Here is a 19,762-nt window from a genome sequence, read left to right as displayed (position 1 = left end):
AGTATTTAGATATCTACTGAAAATCTTACTCTGCTTAAAAGCAGAGTAACTGCTAAAATTTTTATCTGTCAAATGACAATTTGATCTTCCAAAAATTAGGGGAAGCAATGGGGAGGACTACTCCAGACTTAATTCTGGCCAATAAGGAAGAATTAGCTGGCGAAAGAAAGCAATAAGAAATATGGTGCAATAGATAGACAGGTAAGTAGGTAGGGGTGTGTGTGTGTGTGTTACACCATGTTAACCTAAAATTCATAATAGTCAAAGCTGGCCAGAGTCAGACATATGTATATACCTGAGACTTTTAAGAAGGCATTATTTTTTAAAACTAATGAAGATTAGCTAAGACAAATCCTTCTAGTGGTATCCTTGATTCTATTCCATCTTGTATCCTCCATGGCTTTGTTCCAACAGTTTTCTCCTCCCTCTCAAGCACCTTCAATTTCCCCTCTCCACTGGATCCTTCCCATACATATATAAACAACTTCATATACCATCAATCCAGCAAAACTCTCCCTTGACCCAACTGCCCCTTTAATTTGCTGTTCCATCTGCCTCTCCCCTTCACAAACAAAACTCTTAAAACATCAGTCTATACCTGATACTACTCCTTCTTCATCAACAAGTTTTCTCTTCATTCCCTTGGAATCTGGCTTTCTGCTCTAGTATGTTATGGAAACTGTTCTTCAAAGATCACCAGTGACCTAATCACCAAATCTATAGTCTTCCATCAACCTTTATCCTCTTTGACATCTCTACATCATTTGATGCAGTTGTTATCATCTCCTGTGCTTTCCAAGATTCTGCCCTTCTCTTTCTCTCTGTCTCTCTCTCTGTCTCTCTCTCTCTGTCTCTCCCTCTCTCCTTTCCTTTCCCCCTTTCTCCCCTCCCTCCCCCCTCTCTTTCCTTCCCTCCCTTCCTCCCACTCTCTCTTCAGCTCATGAAAGTCCACTTCATCTTATTGCTTTTATGCACTTGACTCGCAATCTGTATCCCCAACCCTGACATCTCCCTCTCGAACTTCAATCTCTTGTCTACAACTGACTGCAGGACCTGTCTGCCTGTGTGTGTTCCTCAGTCATTCAAATTGAGTATGGCCCTAACTAAACTTATTCTTTGAGTTCCCACCCCGACCCCCAAAATTCTTCCTTCTGAATATTTTTATCAAATGACTTTATCATTCACCCAGTCTTCCTTACTGGTGTCTTTTATTATTCTTTACTGTCCCCTCATATCTAATCAATTATTAGAAGCATCCTATTGATGCTGCCTCCTTCAGAATTTTCCCATTGGGTCCCTCTTCTCCTTTCTCATTGATAGTACCACAGTTAGTCATTCCCAACCACCTGAATTATTATAGTAGCCCCTCATAATGCCTTGCTCTTTCCATTTTCTTCCTCTTCCAAACTGTCTTTTACACCACTGCCAGACTTGCATTTCTTGTGCGTAAATCTAATCGAACCAACACTCTGCTCAAAGCATTTCCAGGCCTCCCTACTGCCCACCAAATACAGGGTGTTCAAGGACTTCCACAATGTGACATGTATACTACCCTTTGGTAGTATAGCATATAGTATAGTGGGGCACTGAACTTGGAGTCAGGATGACCTGGATTCAAATCCTGCTTCAGATACTTAATAGCAAGTTAGTTAATCTTTCTGTACTTCACTTTCCTCTTATATAAAATGACAGTATTAGACTAGATGGCCTCTAAGGGCCTTTCAAACTCTAACTCAATGATTCTGTCTTCCCAATTTTATCTCACACTGCTGACTTCCATATTTTCCATGTTTTAAGAAAACTAAATGACCGTCATTTAGCTAATAAGCATTTATGAAGTACCTACTATGTATAAGGTAAAATAACTGAGACCTGGGAAAGACTTAAATTTAAAAAGACCAAGGTCACCCACTGCATCCTGGGCTATCACCAGTCATCTTGACTTTTGTCTTACCACTGGACTGATGACTCTGAAGGAGGGAGTGAGGCTGATGACAACACAGCTCTGCCTCACTGAAATCTAATTGATGCACAAGTCAAGACATCATTTTCATGATGTCAGTGGTCTTCTTCAGGAACAAAGAATGAACAACAACAACCAAAAAAATGTATAAGGCATTGTGCCAAGTTCTAAGGTTACAAAGACAAAAATGAAACTGCCCCTACCTTCCAAGAGTTTATGTTCTATTGAGGGAGGCAATATGTATAAAAATCAGTGGATATAAAATAAATGCAAGGTAATTTGAGGACAGAGGCATAAGCTGCAGAAATGGGAGGGGCTGAGGAAAAGAAATAGTCTCATTCAGGAGGGGTCCCTCGGGCTAAGATTTGTAGGAAACTAAGATTTAAAGAGGCCGAATTGGAAGGAGTGCTTTGCAGGAACAGATGATCCTATCCTAATTGTAGAGCTAGAAGTGATCTCAGAGACCATCTAGTCCAATCTTCTCATTGTATGGATGAGGAAAACAAGGCACAGAGAAGTTAAAAGAATGTTCAAAGTCACACAGGTAGTAATAATCAGAAATTTAACTGGAGCACAGATTCTCTATTATCCTCCCACTAGGTCATGCTGCTACATAAAGGAATAAAGAGAAGAAACGGAATTTTACTTGTGAGGAACGGCAAAAGTTTCATTTTGGCTGGATCAAATAGTAAATGAAAGGTAGAAATGCATAACAAACCTAGAAAGGTAGATTGGGGACAGATTGCTAAGACTTTCAATGCCAAACAAAAAAATCTGTGTTTGCTTCTAGAGGCGATAAGGAGCTACTGAAGTTTATTGAGCAAGGAAATGATCAGACCTGTGCTTTAGGAAGACCTTTCTGGCACCTGTGCAGAGGATGGGTTGGAAAGGGGAAAGAATTGTGGCAGAGAGACCAATAAGGAAGCTATTTCAATAGTCCAGGCAAGAGGTCTTTGTATCCCTATTAATCAATATAGAGCCTGGCATGTAGCATATGCTTAATAAATGCTTGATGATTGATTGGACCATTGCTGGCAGCCCTGTGAATACAGAGAAAGGGACAGATTGAAAAGATGTTTTAAGGGTAGAATAAGCGAGACAGCAACTGACGAGAAGTGAGGGACAGTGGAAAGTAAATGATGACTCCAGGGTTGCAAATCTGAGAGACTGAAAAGATTATGGGGCCCATGAAAGAAATAAGAAAGCTAGGGTGAGGAGTAGTTTTGGCATGAGGATGATGAGTTCTGTTTATGAAATATTGAATGTAAGATATCTATAGGATATCCATATTTTGAAACGTCCAAAAGGCAGTTGGTGATAAAGAAATGGAAGTAAAAGGAAAGAGTAAGTCTGGACATATCTGGGAGTCTTCTGCATAGAGATGATGATTAAACCCAGGTGAACTGATGAGGTTGCTGAGAGAGTGTGTGGAGACAGGCATGCCCAGGAAAATGACACCCACGGTGCTTGGCACATATTAAGTTCTGAATAATTGGTTTTCATTCATTTAAGGAGTAGAGTATAGAGGATCATCAACCAAAGGGACTTGGAAGGAGTGGCACACAGGCAGGAGAACCAAGAGACAATACTGCTACAAAAAGTCAGAGAAAAAAATTGGGGTGAGGGGGCAGGGAACTGTTGAATTTGGCACTTAAAGGATAACACAGTAGGAGTTAAATATTTGTTGAATATGAGTGAATAGAGCTCAAGAGAATAAGAGATTCCAAAAAAAATACTCTCTGTATGGATAGTTATGTGGTGAACTTTACCCCTAAACCACTAAAAATCGAAAGTAGAGCCCAATCTGTACTTTATGTATCTAAGTGGAATTTACTAGAGGATATAGCACAGCTGGCCAGCTCCCAAGATGATGGAGGGTACTAGAATTTGCCTGCCTCTAATGTTCTTCCTGAGCTTCTGGGACAGGTCTTCATGTCTAATCAGCTTCCACATCTGCAGAGGGCAGGAAGCAGTGAATCTTCTGCAGAAGGCCTCTTTTGTAGTAGCACTGTTCAGCAGTAATATGACTTGATGCTGAATTGTTCTTGCCTTTATAACAAAATAGTTTCTGACATGGTTATCAGAAAAGTCTGGGTTGTTTTTATCTTGGAATGACCGTTAATAATCTTTAGAGATAGAAAATAGCAAAGGTATCAGAAGTCATTCTAAAAATCATAGCTGCATGTTCTTTCAATCAGTTGAAAGTATAATTCATCTAAGCATACAGATCTGCTCTCAATTTCTAAAAGGGAAAGAAATTCAATTCCAAAACAAGGGAAAAGTAAAAGCTAGACAATGATTCCCAGAAAAAAAAAATCTAGGATGCACTAAATAAGTGTTATGCAATGATCTAGCATGGATTCTCCATAAGCATATTATAATAAACTAATATAGTTTCCTTTTTTGATAACAGTGCTAGATTGATAAATAAAGGGAATGTCTTATGTAGTCATCTTAATCTCAGCAAGATTTCCAATGGGCTTTCAAATAATGCAAAGTGGACTATTGAGTGAGGTGAATCTAAACAAACAATCATTTCCTAAAAGTGTTGATTAATGGATTGACATTAACTTAGAGGGACATCTCTAGTAGAATATTATGACCCTGTGTTCATCAAAATTTTTATCAGTGATTTGGATGAATACCTAAAAGTCATCCTTACTGAATTTGCAGATGAGACAAAGATAACAGAGTTGGCTAATACATTAGATTACAGACTCTTGATTCAAAATTATGTCAAGCTGAAATTCTGGGCTGAAACCCACAAGATGAAATTTAATAGGAATAAGTTTAAAAGTTCAAAAAATCAATTGTACCAGTCCAGAAAGTAGAGACTTGGTTGGCTTGACAGCCATTCATGTGAAAAAGACCTGGGGTTTTAATTGATTATAAACATAATATGAGCCAACAGTGTGATCTAGCAAAAAAAAAAAAAAAGCCTAATACGCTAATAGAAATGCACTTTGCAGATCACAGGAGGTAATATAACCACTGTACTCTGTACTTGTCTGACCACATCTGAAGTATTATGTTAAATTCTGGGCACCACATTTACTTAGGAGAGACTTTGATCAACTGTAGTATAACCAGAAGAGGACAACCAGCATAGTAAAGAATCTGGAAATTATGTCTCAGGAGGATTGGCTAAAGGAATTGAGGGATGTTCAAAAAAAATTTTAAAAACCATGGAGGACATGATTGCTGTCTTCCTATTTGATGGTCTCTGATGTAACTAGAATGCCCTTAGGATCACAGAATCATAGAATGATAATTGAAAAGTCCTCCAATGTACTGGGTTACTTGAGAGGTTACTCACAATGTGAAAAGTCATGAAGAAACAAATTGAAGTCAATATGAGGAAGAACTTTCTAACTATTTAGAGCTACCCTGTCAGATCAATGGAGTGGAAGTAAAGGGTTTTGAATGCCCCAAATATTCAAATACAGAGTCAAAAAAAATATTCATGGCCCTGCATGTGGATTTAAACTAGATGAACATCTAAAGCCCCTTCCAATTCCAAGAGCTTATGTTTCTATGATTTTAAAACATTGAATACACACTATTTTGCAAAAATGGAACTAGAGTAATTTGTTTTTCTTTTAACCTTACCAAATTACTATTATAGTCAACTGGGTTATGACTCATATTTAGAAACTGGTCCATTTATGGATATGTGCACAGCCAAATGGAAAGAAACATCTTTCCATGCAAACCCATTAGATTAGTTGGTTAAGACTTCAAATAACAAGACAAATGAGAAGGAACCAGCTCCGGTGTTTTCTTTTGCCTTTCTAATACATCCAAACCAAAATTTCAAAACATAAACATCATCTGTAAAAAGATGTGATTGATGCATTTTTTGCACATGTGGGCTATTTCTGCATGGCTCAGGATGCTGGAGTGCCATGGTTGTCCCATTTCAGTTGGTCATTGTGTTAGGACCTCACATAACAGGAAATAGTCTTGGGGTGGGGGAAGGAGAAGGTATGTTAATAAAAAAATTGTTAAGCATCATGCTAATTAGTCACATAAGCTTCTTGAAGGCATTAACTATTGAGAATTGAAATGAAGGAAAGAATGTCCTTGTCTTTGACTCCCCACCTGAACAATACCTTGCATCTTCTAGAGGCTTCATAAATGTTTTCTGTTGAAATCCAATTGAAATTCATTTTCATTACTAATAGATGTTTTTCAAAAGTATGTTTGTGTTTTGGACTTTTTTTCGCCACTTCACAGATAGGGAAATATAGAGATAGAAATGTGTAGAGGTGTTGTGTATATGTGTGTACATATATGTACTTATATACACACCTATAGATATATGTGTACTTTATGCATGTATCTTCGGGGTGAAGTCCAGACCTGTGATTTCATTAGTGTGAGGAAATTCCAGGGTGGAATTTTCTGGTTCCAATGGATGTTAGTATAACAATTAGCAATTGGCCTACAACTTAAGAGCTTTAGGGAGTTGACTGAGAACATTTAGAGTTTAAAGTGACTTTTCCACAGTCTCATAGGTAGTATGAAGTTCATTTCAATACAGCATGCATTTATGAGATACCTACAATGTGCTGGATGTTGTACTCAGCACAGGAAATACAAAGACAAAACTTAAGTACTTCCTGTCCTTGAGGAACTTATATTCTGGAAAGGGAGGGGAATAACACAAACTTAGATAAGTAATGAGAAAATATGAAGTATATACAAATTAATTATGAGGGCAAGCACTCACATTTTAAAGGGGAAAGAGAAGGCAAAGCATTCCAGGCCTGAGGGAATAGACTGTAGAAAGGCAAGAAGTCAAGAGATAGAATGTAGTGTACAAGAAACAGGAAACAAGCCAATTTGGCTTGTATTTAGAGTATACACGGGAATGTAATATGTAATTAGCCCAGAGACATAGTTTAGAACCAGATAGCAAGGGGTTTTAAAGGTCAAATAGAAAAGTTTTTGATCTTAGAGACAACCGGTAGCCATGGAAGCTTCTTGGATGTCATGGTCAGACTTGTGGTTTATGTAATAATCTCCAACAAGAAGCGAGAGGTGGTGAGGGTATTAGCAAAAGCAAGGCTGACCCTCAATCATTCCGACTACAAGGCTGGCCCCATCTACTCTGCCATGCTGCTTCCTGCATATACATATATCATAGATCATATACACATATACATACACGTACATGTACACATACACATGCACATACTTGAATGTAGGGGAAATTTCCTTGTAATTGTGATGTTTCCAATTGGTTGGCCAAAGTGGAATTTTGTCTTAGTAAAGATCATTACAACTCTCCTTACCACTTAGCACCTCTTTCTTCTTGTAATTTCCTGGATCTTTTTGTATTGAGTTTGGAAATCTCATTAGTTGTTGGGGAGTGGCAAAGGGTAAATTCACTTAAAAGATAAAATTGTTTACTGATGGCAGAATGATAGAGTGGTAGTGAAGTTAGCTCATATTAAAATACTATGCATTATAGAGAATGACTTTTTATATGAACGGAGATTCAAAGAAAGTACTTGGTGTGACCAGTTACTCAACATAGAAAATTTATTGTAACCAGATCAACATGGCACAGTTACTGTGGACCATATGCTGGAATATGGAAACAGCTGTGTTATACAGAACTTTCTTTGTAATGGGATTTTGCCTTTATCTTTAAACTTGGTGATAACTGGGCTTACTTTTGCCAGTTGTATGCAGAATATGCTTCAAGGTAAATTACATGCATTTGATTCTACTCATCCTTCAAACTATATCCTCCCTAAATCTCTCCCATTTCACATTAACTGACAAAAATATGTGTGTCTATATTCAGTACATGTGTGTATACATGTACACATACACATATACAAACATACACATATACATACATACATACATACATACATACATACACATATGTATAATATGTGTATAGGTTGAGGGTAACTGACAGGCCTCAAACCCATCAATGAGTTAGAGGAATGTCTTCCCCAAACATGTAGAAACTTCCCCCAGCACAATGGATAGATGACAATAATTTGTTCCAACATCCATGAAGGCAGCTGAAGCAGGCTCTGTGGAGTGTTTAGAGCTTGGTCAGAAATCAAAGGCACCAAGGTGTTCCCCTACATCCTGGGTCATCACCAGCTGTCCTGATTTTTGTCTTGCCACTGGATTTCAGTAATTCTGGAAGAGACAGTAAGGCTGGTGACTTTCTGCAACTCTACCTAACTTCAATCTAATTTATGCACAAGTCAAGACATCACCTACGATGTCATTTGAAAATGATGGACAAAAACATGTGTACATATAATTTTTTTTACTATGAGACAAAGTATATGTATAACTCCTAAAGCAAAAGTAGCATCCATCCCTTTACAGATGTCATTTGTTATAAATAGAGTGGCAAGCATAAAAAATATCCATTTAGAGATAAAAACTACTTTATTATTAAAATCAATATTTAAGCCCTAATGATTGCTGCATATCAAGCCAAATCAGCCACCTGACTGCTGTAGTTGTTAAATCAATACTAATGGCAGGGAGGGGAAGAAATTGTTATCATTAATGATTAAATAAAAGTAATAACTTGCTTTATCTATGAAGGTTACATGCCTACATTAATTATCCACTTTGCAACAGATTATGATGATTATAATGACTTATAATTCCAATTACTCTCACATAGGATTGTGGTTTGAAGATTCACCCAGAAGAAACTTGTGGATTACAGCCTCTGTCATCTGACTACATTGCAACCATTTCTCAGCCCGAACTAAAGATTTGTAAGTCTGGGGATGCCAAAGGTGAGTCTTACCCTGCATATCACTCCTATTGAGAAAGAACATTTATGTAAATCAGTATATAATTATTTTAGTTATTCAAGGAGATAAATCAAGCAAATGTTCTTGCTTTTAGAAATCTCCAGGTTTAAATGTCATTCATTTAAGTTTTTAATCTACCTTTGTTTTAATAACTTTAAAACAATACAAAGCCCATCATGTATTTTTCATTGTACATAAGTGTTTTCATGTTTTCATGGTATATTTTTAAAGTCCTCTAATTAATAATTAAATTGAATATATTCTTAATATTTTGAGATATTTTTGAGTCACCAAAGATCTCTCTGGGATTCAAGACCACTTCCAAAAACTTCTACTGGTTATATGGACATTTTAAAAAGGCTTACTTTGAATTGCAGGAATTTTGTGAATAACCACCAATGAAAGGATGTATACTTTCATGTCCCCAAAAAATAGTTACATGTTGAAAACTATAATTGAAGTTCTTTAAAAGGCAGGAAAATTGTTGGACCAATTTCAAGCTGCAGGGTCAGGCATGTGTGTGAGGTGTTAGCCAATTCTAAGTTAAACACTTTGCTGGTACAGGTTGTCTCCACCTTCATTGTCTCCCTGGCCCCAACCACCTACAAAGGGTGTATACACACACACACACACACATACACACACACACATACACACACACACACACACACATACAAACATGCACATGCACATGCTCATGCACATGCACATGCACACACACATGCATACATACTTACATGCACATACATACACCACACCACACCACACCACACCACACCACACTCTCTCACCTCTTGGCCTATCATAAAGAATGAAGAACTATCAGGGAAGAAGGATTTCACTTGGAAATCAAGAGGAATCATGGAGATTGTGGGAAGGGTTAGATCCACGGTTATTGCCCTGCCCTCCTGAACCCTGCATGCATCTTCTCTCATCCAAAAGATCTGAGAAAGGGCTCAGAAGCCAGTCTAGCCTTGGCATGAACTTCACACTACAGCTTGAACTTGAAACAATAAGTTTCTTAAATGGGTAAGGCAAATTGCAATTTCGCATGCACAGTTTATAAATTGAACCATGCCAGCTACGTGCGGATCACCATTCTCCAACATGTGTTCTAAATAATGAATTACAGTAATGTCGAGGGAGGGAGAGATCGATGCAGTGTGCTTTATGATTTGTGATTCCCTGATCAGTGAGGTGTGCTCAGACACAGAGGCATAGGAGACACTGATGTGTCCAGCTAAATATTTTCATCAGGTAGTGATTTATGACCACCACAAAGCTGTATAATTCCACCTTGGCTACTAAATCAAGGCAAGAGCTCCTCAACTAAGATAGTCCAAGTCACATTACTGGAATTCCTCTACTACCAGCTGGTCCTGCTGTCTATTTAAATTATAGTAGGTTTACATCAAATACCCACAAAGTTGTCTTAGCATCTGCGCCTTATGGGGTAAACTTCCTTATAACTAAATCCTGTTGGTTCCTCAGTAACCAAACCCTTGTGAGGGCACAGATTCCAGGACAGACCTGGTTTATCCTGAATTCCATCTTATGGCAGATGGTGTTATAGGGAGACATTAGTGTAGAAATAATTTCAAAAAACATTTATTGAGCACTTACTGTGTGCAGAGCACACTGCCTTAGACCCTGGGCAGATATAGTTTAGGTTCCAGAAAGCACAAAAGCTAAGAGGAAAAGGGGGGCAAGAGTTGAGCAGTATTTATCAGGAATATTATTTCTTTTACAGTCAGAAAGGCTTCCCTGACACGAGAATTTCCTCTTGCCAAAGGGAAGGGAGGTCATGGTAAATGGCATTAGGAGGAGTCTTTTTCTGCTGCTAACCACACAGTTGATTCCAGAACCCTGGTGGAACTGTTGGCCAGTTCAGATTTGCTGGGGAGACATTGTTTTTCTATTACATTGCAAAGCCATTTGGCCAGATTGGAATCCATTACCTCACTTTGCCAATGGTTCAGTTACCAAAATGTCATTTCATTTACCATCAGCTAAACACACTTTGGGGATAATTGGTGTTTTTCTCGTGCTTAGTTCCTGACTGACCTTCAAAATATGATGTAATTAATTTTACAACCTAAGACTGAAATGTGTTGCTTGATTAAATAATGAAGATAAATACACCTAGATTTAGACAAAGAAAGGAGCATTTAAAGAAAAGCCATAGAATGAGAATTCCCCTTAATGTAAGCAATTCTGACTATAGCTATACAATAGACAAATATTTGGAAACATTTTGTGAAAAATGATTTTTAACAGGGAAAGGAAGTAAATTTACAGTGCCTTCATTATAGAATGCAACACATTTTCCTCAGTGGAAATTAAATTATATTTTATAAGTTTTGTACAATCAAAGTCCATGGTATACCTTCTACCATTTTACATTTCACAGTGATTGAGTAGTGAATTTCTCTTATACTTTTTCCTGGTTGCATTGCCTTGAGATGATGTATGTATCTAACCATTTGAAACTTAACTTGTTCTAAATATAACGTAATCATTACAAATACCAGCACATGTCCCAAAATACAGTGGTCATTTTAATTCTTCGCGGTGTCATTTTCTAAAACACATGTTGTTTTTTATTTTGGGAATTGCAGCTTTGTTTTATCCAATGTTCAGACACTTAACATAGAATTTATATTTCTATTCTTTGACATACGGTTAAGAGCTGGTACAATTTATAATGTCAAGGAACTCAAATCCTACAGATGTTATTCAGATGATGATTTCAAGCAGCATTACTAATTCACAATAATAAAAAGCATTATTACCAAATACAAAAATGCAAGGAGTTTGAGTGATTTAAAAATATATACTAGTATGAACCATTTGGGGCAAATTTTCAAAGAGATTCAACCAGGCCTCCTCTTTTCAGTATGCATGCAATTTTGTGCCCACAAACTAATTGCACCCATATTTGATTAATTGTGCATGCAACTGGCTGCTTGTTTCTTCAGCCTGAGGGGCAAGTGGCCAGTGAGGTCCTCTGTTTGCATGCAAAATGTGCTGCTGCCTGCAGGGTTTATTGTATGTGTATGCGTGTGTATGTGTATTTATGCCTAAGATGGGAGACCACCTAATAGAAACTTGGTCCTTTGTTCCTTGAGAAATGTTATCTTGGTATACAAAACACTATCTCATTAACAGGAACACATTTGTGCCCCATTATAGAGCAATCTTGTAAAAAAGAAGAAAAGACAAAAAAATTATTGACCATTCACATAAACAGGCTGTGTCAACATGTAAATTAAACTGACCAAATTCAGTGGGATTTTTTTAGGTCGAAGTCATTAGAATAACTTTTGTCTCATTTATATGCTATCAAATTACCTCTTGGTCTGCTTTTTACTTTTTAACTGGCAATCTTGGCATTGTTTGGGCATTTAACATAGTCCCTAGAGCACTGAGGGAAATTTTAATGAAAATGTGAAAAGGGAAGACTGACTTTTGCAAGCTAATTATTCTAACAGATTCTATCTCTATAGCCACACCACTGACTGAAAGATAAGAGAATACACAATTCCACTTCTGTTTATTGGTTGTTGGTTTGGTTTGGGGCTAGATCTGTGACTTCCTATATAGGCAATCAAAATGGGCTCTTAGCACTTAATTCAACCAAAGCGCCCTTGAAGAGTTTGGCCTTTATTTCCTTGATTAAATTAGGAGTCCTTGATGACCTCCTTGCCTCAAGGGAAAGCCTAGTTTACATGGGTTTGAGTGACATGTTTGTGACATCAGAGGTTTAAGTCACATTTTTGTGACGATTTTAGGACACGTGGGTGAGTTGCATGTGTGACTCACCCTTGACCCTGAAAAAGATATAATACCAGAGGTTGGCATTCTCTTTTTGGGAGCTCTGACCTGCAGCAGTAATGACGCGTGACTCTGAGCCAGCCGTTATCGAGCTCCCGGCTGAACTCAGATGTTGATAACTATGAATTGTCTTTGGTCTGTTTATAAATGTATGTTTGTAATTTGTTTATATTTTCTCTGAAGTTCAGGGTTCTGGCTTTTTCCTCTGAACTAAATGAATGATATTTGTATGCTGGATTAAATTGAGATTGTTAACCCCTTAACATTGCTTTCCTTAGTAAAGCAGATCAAAAGAGCCTGGGCTTGCAGCGTTCTGTGAGCTGGTTGTTGGTTTTACACCCCACAGCAGCTGCTAGCCAGATTGTTGCAACATTTCCTTACTGCAGTGAATGCCCAGATAAGGAATTTCCCTCTGTCAATATAAATTAGTAACTACTGTTCAACTCATCATCATCTTCGAATTATCTCAGGAAATGATAGGTTAAGTAGTATGCCGGGGTCACAGGTTTTATGACTTAGGTACAAGAAATAGAATGAGAGATTATTGAGGAAATGCCTAATCAGAAAAGGTTAATCATGTGCCAAGAGCAAGAAATAACAGATGGAGAGCCTAAGTGTTGCTCTAGTACCTATGAAAGAGGAAGGGACACATCGAGTCAATTTCTCTGGGTGATGTGTAATATTCACACAGGAAGATAAGGCAATGATGCATTGTAATTTACACTCTCCTTTTCCCCTTCCTTTCTCTTCTGAATTTCATCTTCCATGTCTTCCATTCCTGATGTCCACCTTTCTCCTTTATATTCCTTGGTACTAATTTAGAATGAATCTTATCTACTTACTTAACCATAGCCTTTTTTACCTTTCAAGGGGCCACTCCTTAAGCTAATACTCCTAAAGTAGGCCCCTGATGAATATTCAAAAGGAATATAACTTTGATCCCTAACTACAAAATTCACAAATTTTATCTTTTTCATGAGTACCTAAAACCTAATCACTTTTACAATGGAATCTTCCCCCCACTTTCTAGTAACTGAAGGATTCTCCAACTGAAATATTGAATAGCAAAGCAAAACAAAATGCATTCAATTTGTAATCATGAGTGTACTGTTTACTCTGGAACATTGACCTAGATCATAACAGTCTCAAAGGTCAAAGATAGAATTGATAAAAAAAAATGTTCTGTGGGTAGTCATTTCTGGTTCAAAAGATAGAGTGTTTAATTAATAAAATAATCAGGGGAAAGAGGAAAAAGACATTAATTGCAAATGAAAGACTCTATTACAAAAACATGATTATTCTGTGAGGTGGTCATGTGCCAAAATGAATAGAGGGTCTACTACAGAATTAAGAAATCATTGGTTCAAAGCCTATTTCTATTCATTGACTCTCTCACAGCCCAAGGAAACTCTCTAGTAGATGGAGTTTCAGATCTGCAAAGGTAGAGGGAGTTTCCATACTAGACATTCCCCAAACAGATAAAAAATCAGGATCAGACTGGAGTGGGGGCGGGTATGTCCTCCATTTAAAAAAATAAAGATAAATAGCCATTCAGTAAATATTTTAATTTCATTCACTCTGCTTCTGACAGTGAAAATAGAAAAGAACGGCATTTAAAAAAATTTCTAAATTTGCTAGTGAAGCATCTTATTCATCCTCAAACATTATAGATGTTTATCTACAATTTATCTAAAGCATCTGCTTAAATAAGATCATTCTTACAGGGTGTTACTGGAATATATATCTGTACATGTACAATGGGCAGGACATTGCATATTGTATGCACTAAAAAGTATTGAATAAATTGATAAATAAGCGAGTTAGAAATAAATTATAAAGTAAAACAAATATTCCATTAAGAGAAAGGAAATTTAAAAGAAGTTTAACTTTTATCCCCTCAGGACAGTGGATTGTACCATGCCTTAGCTGTTCAGACAATAGAACCTGTGATTGGAGAGAAATAGCATGGCAGCCTCATAACTGCCAATACAGTGTCCTGTCAAAGACTCAACTACAACACTGTCTGGGAGGAAGAAAGGTAGGTATCAGTGCCAGTAGGACAAACCCATTTATTTGTACTATCTACAACACAAACACATACACTAACTAACAAATATTCACTTTCGTAGGAAAGCACTTTGCTAACTTTAAAACACTAGAAAAATGTGAATTACCATCTTCATTATGGAACCAAATGCCACACCATTGTATTTGTTCTTACGTATATGCTTTTGTTTTTTCAATGGGTACCAATAAAATAGATTGAGTATATGATTCTGATGTGTATGTTATCATGAGAGATCCTTAAAAATTCCTGATGCATTTTTTTTCAATGATCTGGAATTTAAGCTTTTATTGCCAGACACGGGCTGATATTGAAATTGTACCCCACCTCCCCACTGCTCTATTTCCACAACTGCCATATCAGCATGAAATCAATTGTGGAAGTTTGCCATGTCGACTAGCAGTTGGCAGCATGGAGCAACTGAGTTTATCAACTGCAGCTACAGTAGATACTGCTATTAAAACTGACATCTGTAGTTCAGCATAAGAAACCACATGGTTCCACTTGTGAGTCTCATTTCTCCTATGAAAAACTGAATGCATGGCGCTGCTCTTACATACTAACCTTACTGATCTTCTTTCACATTCCTGGGCAGGTCTCGCATGGACCTCACTAGGCTGAATTTTCCTTTAGTGAGGCTTCTAAGCTGCTTTCTTGGAAATACACTCTTCTTGATAGGCATGCTTTGACTGTATAGCATTTGACAGACATCTCTAATTAGTGAATCGGGCACACAGACTGAGATGCATATTAACCTAAAGTAAGTAATACATCCTTTTCCACACTTGAAGTTTTTTTAATGAGATGATCATAGTATTTTCAGTTGTTTCTAAGATCTCCTTTACTTAGAAAGTTGGAAAGGTAATTAACACTGAAAATCCCTTTTGAAACATGAGGAAAAAAGAGATTGGCACTGCAAACCTGTCCTCATCATTGAGAGCAAATAGGTTGAAAAAAGATAAGTAAAAAAAGTGATCTCTGGCCCACCGTCACTATTGCATTTTCTGTAGACCTCAATCCAAAGATCTCAAATTTCAACGAATAGACCAAAACATAGGGTGACCTCATCCTTGCTGGTGGTGGAGACAATCGTAGCAGCAGCTAATTGCTCAAATACCCATAATCGTCCCCACAGACAGAACAACCCAAAAATTCTAGAAATGTAGCGCTGAGAACATTGGAAATGGCCATGGTCTATGTGAGTACAACTAAGAGAACATTGTATAACAGCAATATTGTTCAAAGAACAGCTATGGACAACTAAGCTATTTTGAGTATTATAAATATTCAAATCACCTACAAAGGACCTATGAAGGAAGTTGCTATCCATCTCCAGGGAAAGAATTGACAAATAGAAGTATGCATAGCACACACACACATACACACACACAAACATCTATGTATCTGTGTGTACATATTCATATGTTTTACATATGTGTTTTATGTGTGTACCTATATGTGCATATATACATATAGACAGATAGATAATGTGGCCTTCTCTAGAGCAGGGTAGAGAGGGAGGGAGACAGTTCAGAAATTAAAATGTAACAAAAAATTCAATTTAATTTTTTAAATGTATAGAAAAAAAGGAAATGGCCATGGTCACCACATTTAGGATTTTCCCAAAGTTTTACCAAAAATTTAAGAAAGACCTTGGGTTATAGCATTATCAAGCAAATTCTATGTGAACAACATATATGAGAATAATTAGATGTGGCATTGAGACCACCATCAGATCACTTCAAAAATTAACAAGGCTGAACTTATTTGTCTATAAAATGAGAAAAATAACATCTGGCTTCACATAATACTTCAGGTATGTTGTAAAGAAAAATTCAATAGAGTACAGTTAGTTTTATAATTGAACTTCATACTTTTTGCAATTTAAATGGTTAGATAGCCCTTGAATTATAGTCTCTTCATTCCACCTCTTTTCTTCTACCTCTTAGAAAATCTACCACTTGTTGGGGTGGGGGTGGGGGAGCGGTGCAGAAAGCGAGAACAGAGAGACAGAGAGAGACAGAGACAGAGAGAGACAGAGACAGAGAGAGACAGAGAGAGACAGAGAGACAGAGATAGAGAGAGAAACAGAGAGACGAGGCAGAGATAGAGAGACAGAGAGAGAGATGAACTAGGAAGGCAAGATTATTTTGCTTGGTTATTATGAAGATCAAATGAGATAATCTATGTAAAATATTTTGTAAACCTTAAAGCATTATATAAATGCTAGCTGTTGTTATTGCTTTTACTTGTTAGCAGCCCCTGGCATGAGACAGTCTCAGATCTGTCAGAAGTTAGGTGAGAGACTTTGAATAATAAACCAGTTAAAACCTCTCTGGATGTCAGTTTCTTCATCTGTAAATGAGGAGATTGGACAAAAGGACCAGGGACTGGCCAGCTATGGCTACATCGAGGAGTGCATTTGAAATAGGTAGCAAGCCAGGTTTGGCCTGCAGATCAAAGTTTGCTGACCCCTGATGAAAGATTATTTCTATCTCTAATATCATGAGTCTAGTATTCATAAATTGAGGTGCTTGGCTAAAATGAGTCTTTGGGGAATATTGATAAGATTGGTTTATTGACATTATAAGCTGGTAATTTGGTGTCCTAAGTGAGAAAGAATTAGCTTTTTTCAGTATTTCAAGCACAGAAAAACTTTTAGAAATTCAACGTATGATCATCCAAAATATACTTTAATCTTACCTACTATGTAGCTAATGTCTGTCCTTCACAAGTAGTATGTGATATTAGATTAAGCAGAAATTTGAGAGAGTAGGTTTTTTAGACATGATTAGGATGGTGAGTAGAGAAGAAGCTGGAATAACTTTCTCTTTGATTTTCCTCTCCAAATGGAGAAAGCCGTCTTCATTTAAAATGGGAGATATGTAATAGATGTGGTGTTATAGCAGGTTGTGATTGGAGAAGTTGTGGAAATCATAGCAGTGACTATTCTTTGAAGGATATGAAATTTCCTAACTTTAGAAACTGAGCATCTCACCCAAAAATGTTCATAGAATCATAGATCTAGACCTGGTGAGGACCTTAGGTATATGTCATCTACAGTTGATAAAACTGAATGTCAGGGAGGACCTTACTCTACCAAGCAATAGAGCCACATCTCGATGGGGAAATTCCCCAGTCTCTAGGGAAGCAAGCCAAAAATCAGGGACATAGTGAGGTGCCAGCTCCTCTGATTACATTCTCCTGCTTTGTAAATCTTTTCTCTATTTCCACTGATCTCTCCCTGAAAAAGGTCCAGAACCGCATGGATCTCTCTTGAAGAAAAAAAATGGCTTGAACCACCTTTAACTCCTCACATAACCATTCAAGGTTGTCTCTCTAACGATCCAGAAACATTCCTAAACAGAAGTACACAAAACACTGAAAGCTTAAAACCTGGGTTACAAAGTAAATATCAGGAAATTTCAAGGAGATTGGGCACTAGCATAGATAAGGGGTCACAAAAGGCTTCATTTAGAAGGTGGTACTAGGTGGCACAGCAGATAGAGTGCTAGGGCTGGAATCAGAAATTCCTCAGTGCAAATCCAGCTTCTACACTTAGTAGCTCTATGACCCTGGGCAAGTCACCCAATCGTGTTTGCCTCAGTTTCCTCATCTGTCAAATGAGCTAGAGAAGGAAATGACAAGTCACTCCAGTATTTTTGCCAAGAAAATCCCAAACGGAGTCACGAAGTCAGACATGGCTGAAACAGTTGAACAACAGAAGGTGGTGCTTAAGCTAAGCTTTGAAGGAAGCTAAGTATCCTAAAAGGTAGATTTAAAGAGGGAGTACATTCTAGTCACAAGGGAAATCCTATGCAAAAGCAGAGAGATGACATATAGGAGGGACAGCAAGTGGGCTAGTTTGACTGACCTTTAGTATGAGTGAAAGGAAGTAATGGGAATATGACATGTATTAGAAAGATGGGTCTTGCTCCAAGTAGTCAACATGACTGTGAGTAGAACCATAGGGAGGTAGGCTGGTTGCCCAAACCTTTCCAGTAGCAGTGGTAATATTGATTTGATTCTCTGAGCAAGAAGCAGAATGGTTCAGGATATAGAAAGGTAGCCTCAAAGTCAGTAAGACCTGTATTTAAATGCCACCTCTGACACATGCTAGCTATGCAACCTTGGACAAATGACTTAACTTCAAAGTGCTCCATACAACCCTCTAAGGCTTGATAGAAAGAGTTTGCTCACTCACCACAGGTTTCACTAATATAGAGTCTCATTCTCTATGCTACATGTAAAAAAAGCAGTGGAGAGAGGGGTGGAGGAAAGGGAGGTAGTAGCAGCATCAGGACTGTAAGATGCCCACATTAGCTAGGCTCTAGTACCCTGGTTAGATGACTAGACAGGAAGAAGCATTGGTCTTGTCTTCTGAAACCAGCTGGATATAGAAGTCTGAAGTAAGACCTGATTATCTCTGCCACATATAAGTATGAAAGATGAAAATATACAACTATCTCCACTCCAGTGTGAGTCACAAGAGTTTAAGTCATTGTGAATGGAATGGGCAGGATGTTCAGAGGTCTGTACCTGAAGGGTTGCTGTTTCTGGTAGAGGCATACGTCAGAGATGTTGAGAGTTTGGTTCTAGTCCATCACAAAAAAAATATTGCAATAAAATAAGACACATGAATTTTTTGATTTCCCAGTGCATGTAAAAGTTATGTTTACACTATACTGTAGTCTATTAAGTTGCAATAGCATTATGTCAAAAAAATTTATATACCTTAATTTAAAAATACTTTATTGCTAAAAAAAAATGGTAACTGTCATCTAAGCTTTCAGCGAGTCATAATCTTTTTCCTGGGTCTTGCCTCAATGCTGATAGCTGCTGACTGATCAGGGTGGTGGTTGTTGAAGGTTGGGGTGGCTGTGGCAATTTGTTAAGACAACAGTGATGTTTGCTGCATCAATGGACTCTTCCTTTCACAAAAATATTTCTCTGTAGCATGTGATGCTGTTTGGTAGCATTTTACCCACAGCAGAACTTCCAAAATTGTAGTCAATCATCTCAAACCCTGCTATTGCTTTATCAACTAAGTTTATGTAATATTGTTCAATATTATTTTGTCTCAGAGAATAGGGA

The 19,762-nt window shown here is 37.5% G+C and overlaps 1 protein-coding gene across 2 annotated transcripts in view; it reads left to right on the top strand.

The window, feature by feature from the left end:
• CPED1 (cadherin like and PC-esterase domain containing 1) overlaps window positions 1-19,762 on the top strand; it is a 417,833-nt gene that overhangs the window by 356,278 nt on the left and 41,793 nt on the right. The window contains exons 18-20 of one of the 2 annotated variants that reach the window (XR_005010444.1): window positions 8,634-8,751; window positions 14,505-14,641; window positions 15,264-15,428. Coding sequence is in view for 1 of the 2 variants with exons in the window: in XM_036758868.1 (XP_036614763.1) it covers window positions 8,634-8,751; window positions 14,505-14,641 (255 nt within the window). In the remaining variant the exon portion in view is untranslated. The remainder of the gene's footprint in view (window positions 1-8,633; window positions 8,752-14,504; window positions 14,642-15,263; window positions 15,429-19,762) is intronic. The other variant, XM_036758868.1, reaches the window with a different exon arrangement.

The sequence above is a fragment of the Trichosurus vulpecula genome, chromosome 5 (genome assembly GCF_011100635.1).
Source record: "Trichosurus vulpecula isolate mTriVul1 chromosome 5, mTriVul1.pri, whole genome shotgun sequence".
NCBI lineage: Eukaryota > Metazoa > Chordata > Mammalia > Diprotodontia > Phalangeridae > Trichosurus > Trichosurus vulpecula.
Note: the sequence above shows the minus strand (reverse complement) of the source record. Positions and strands in the feature narration are given on the sequence as shown.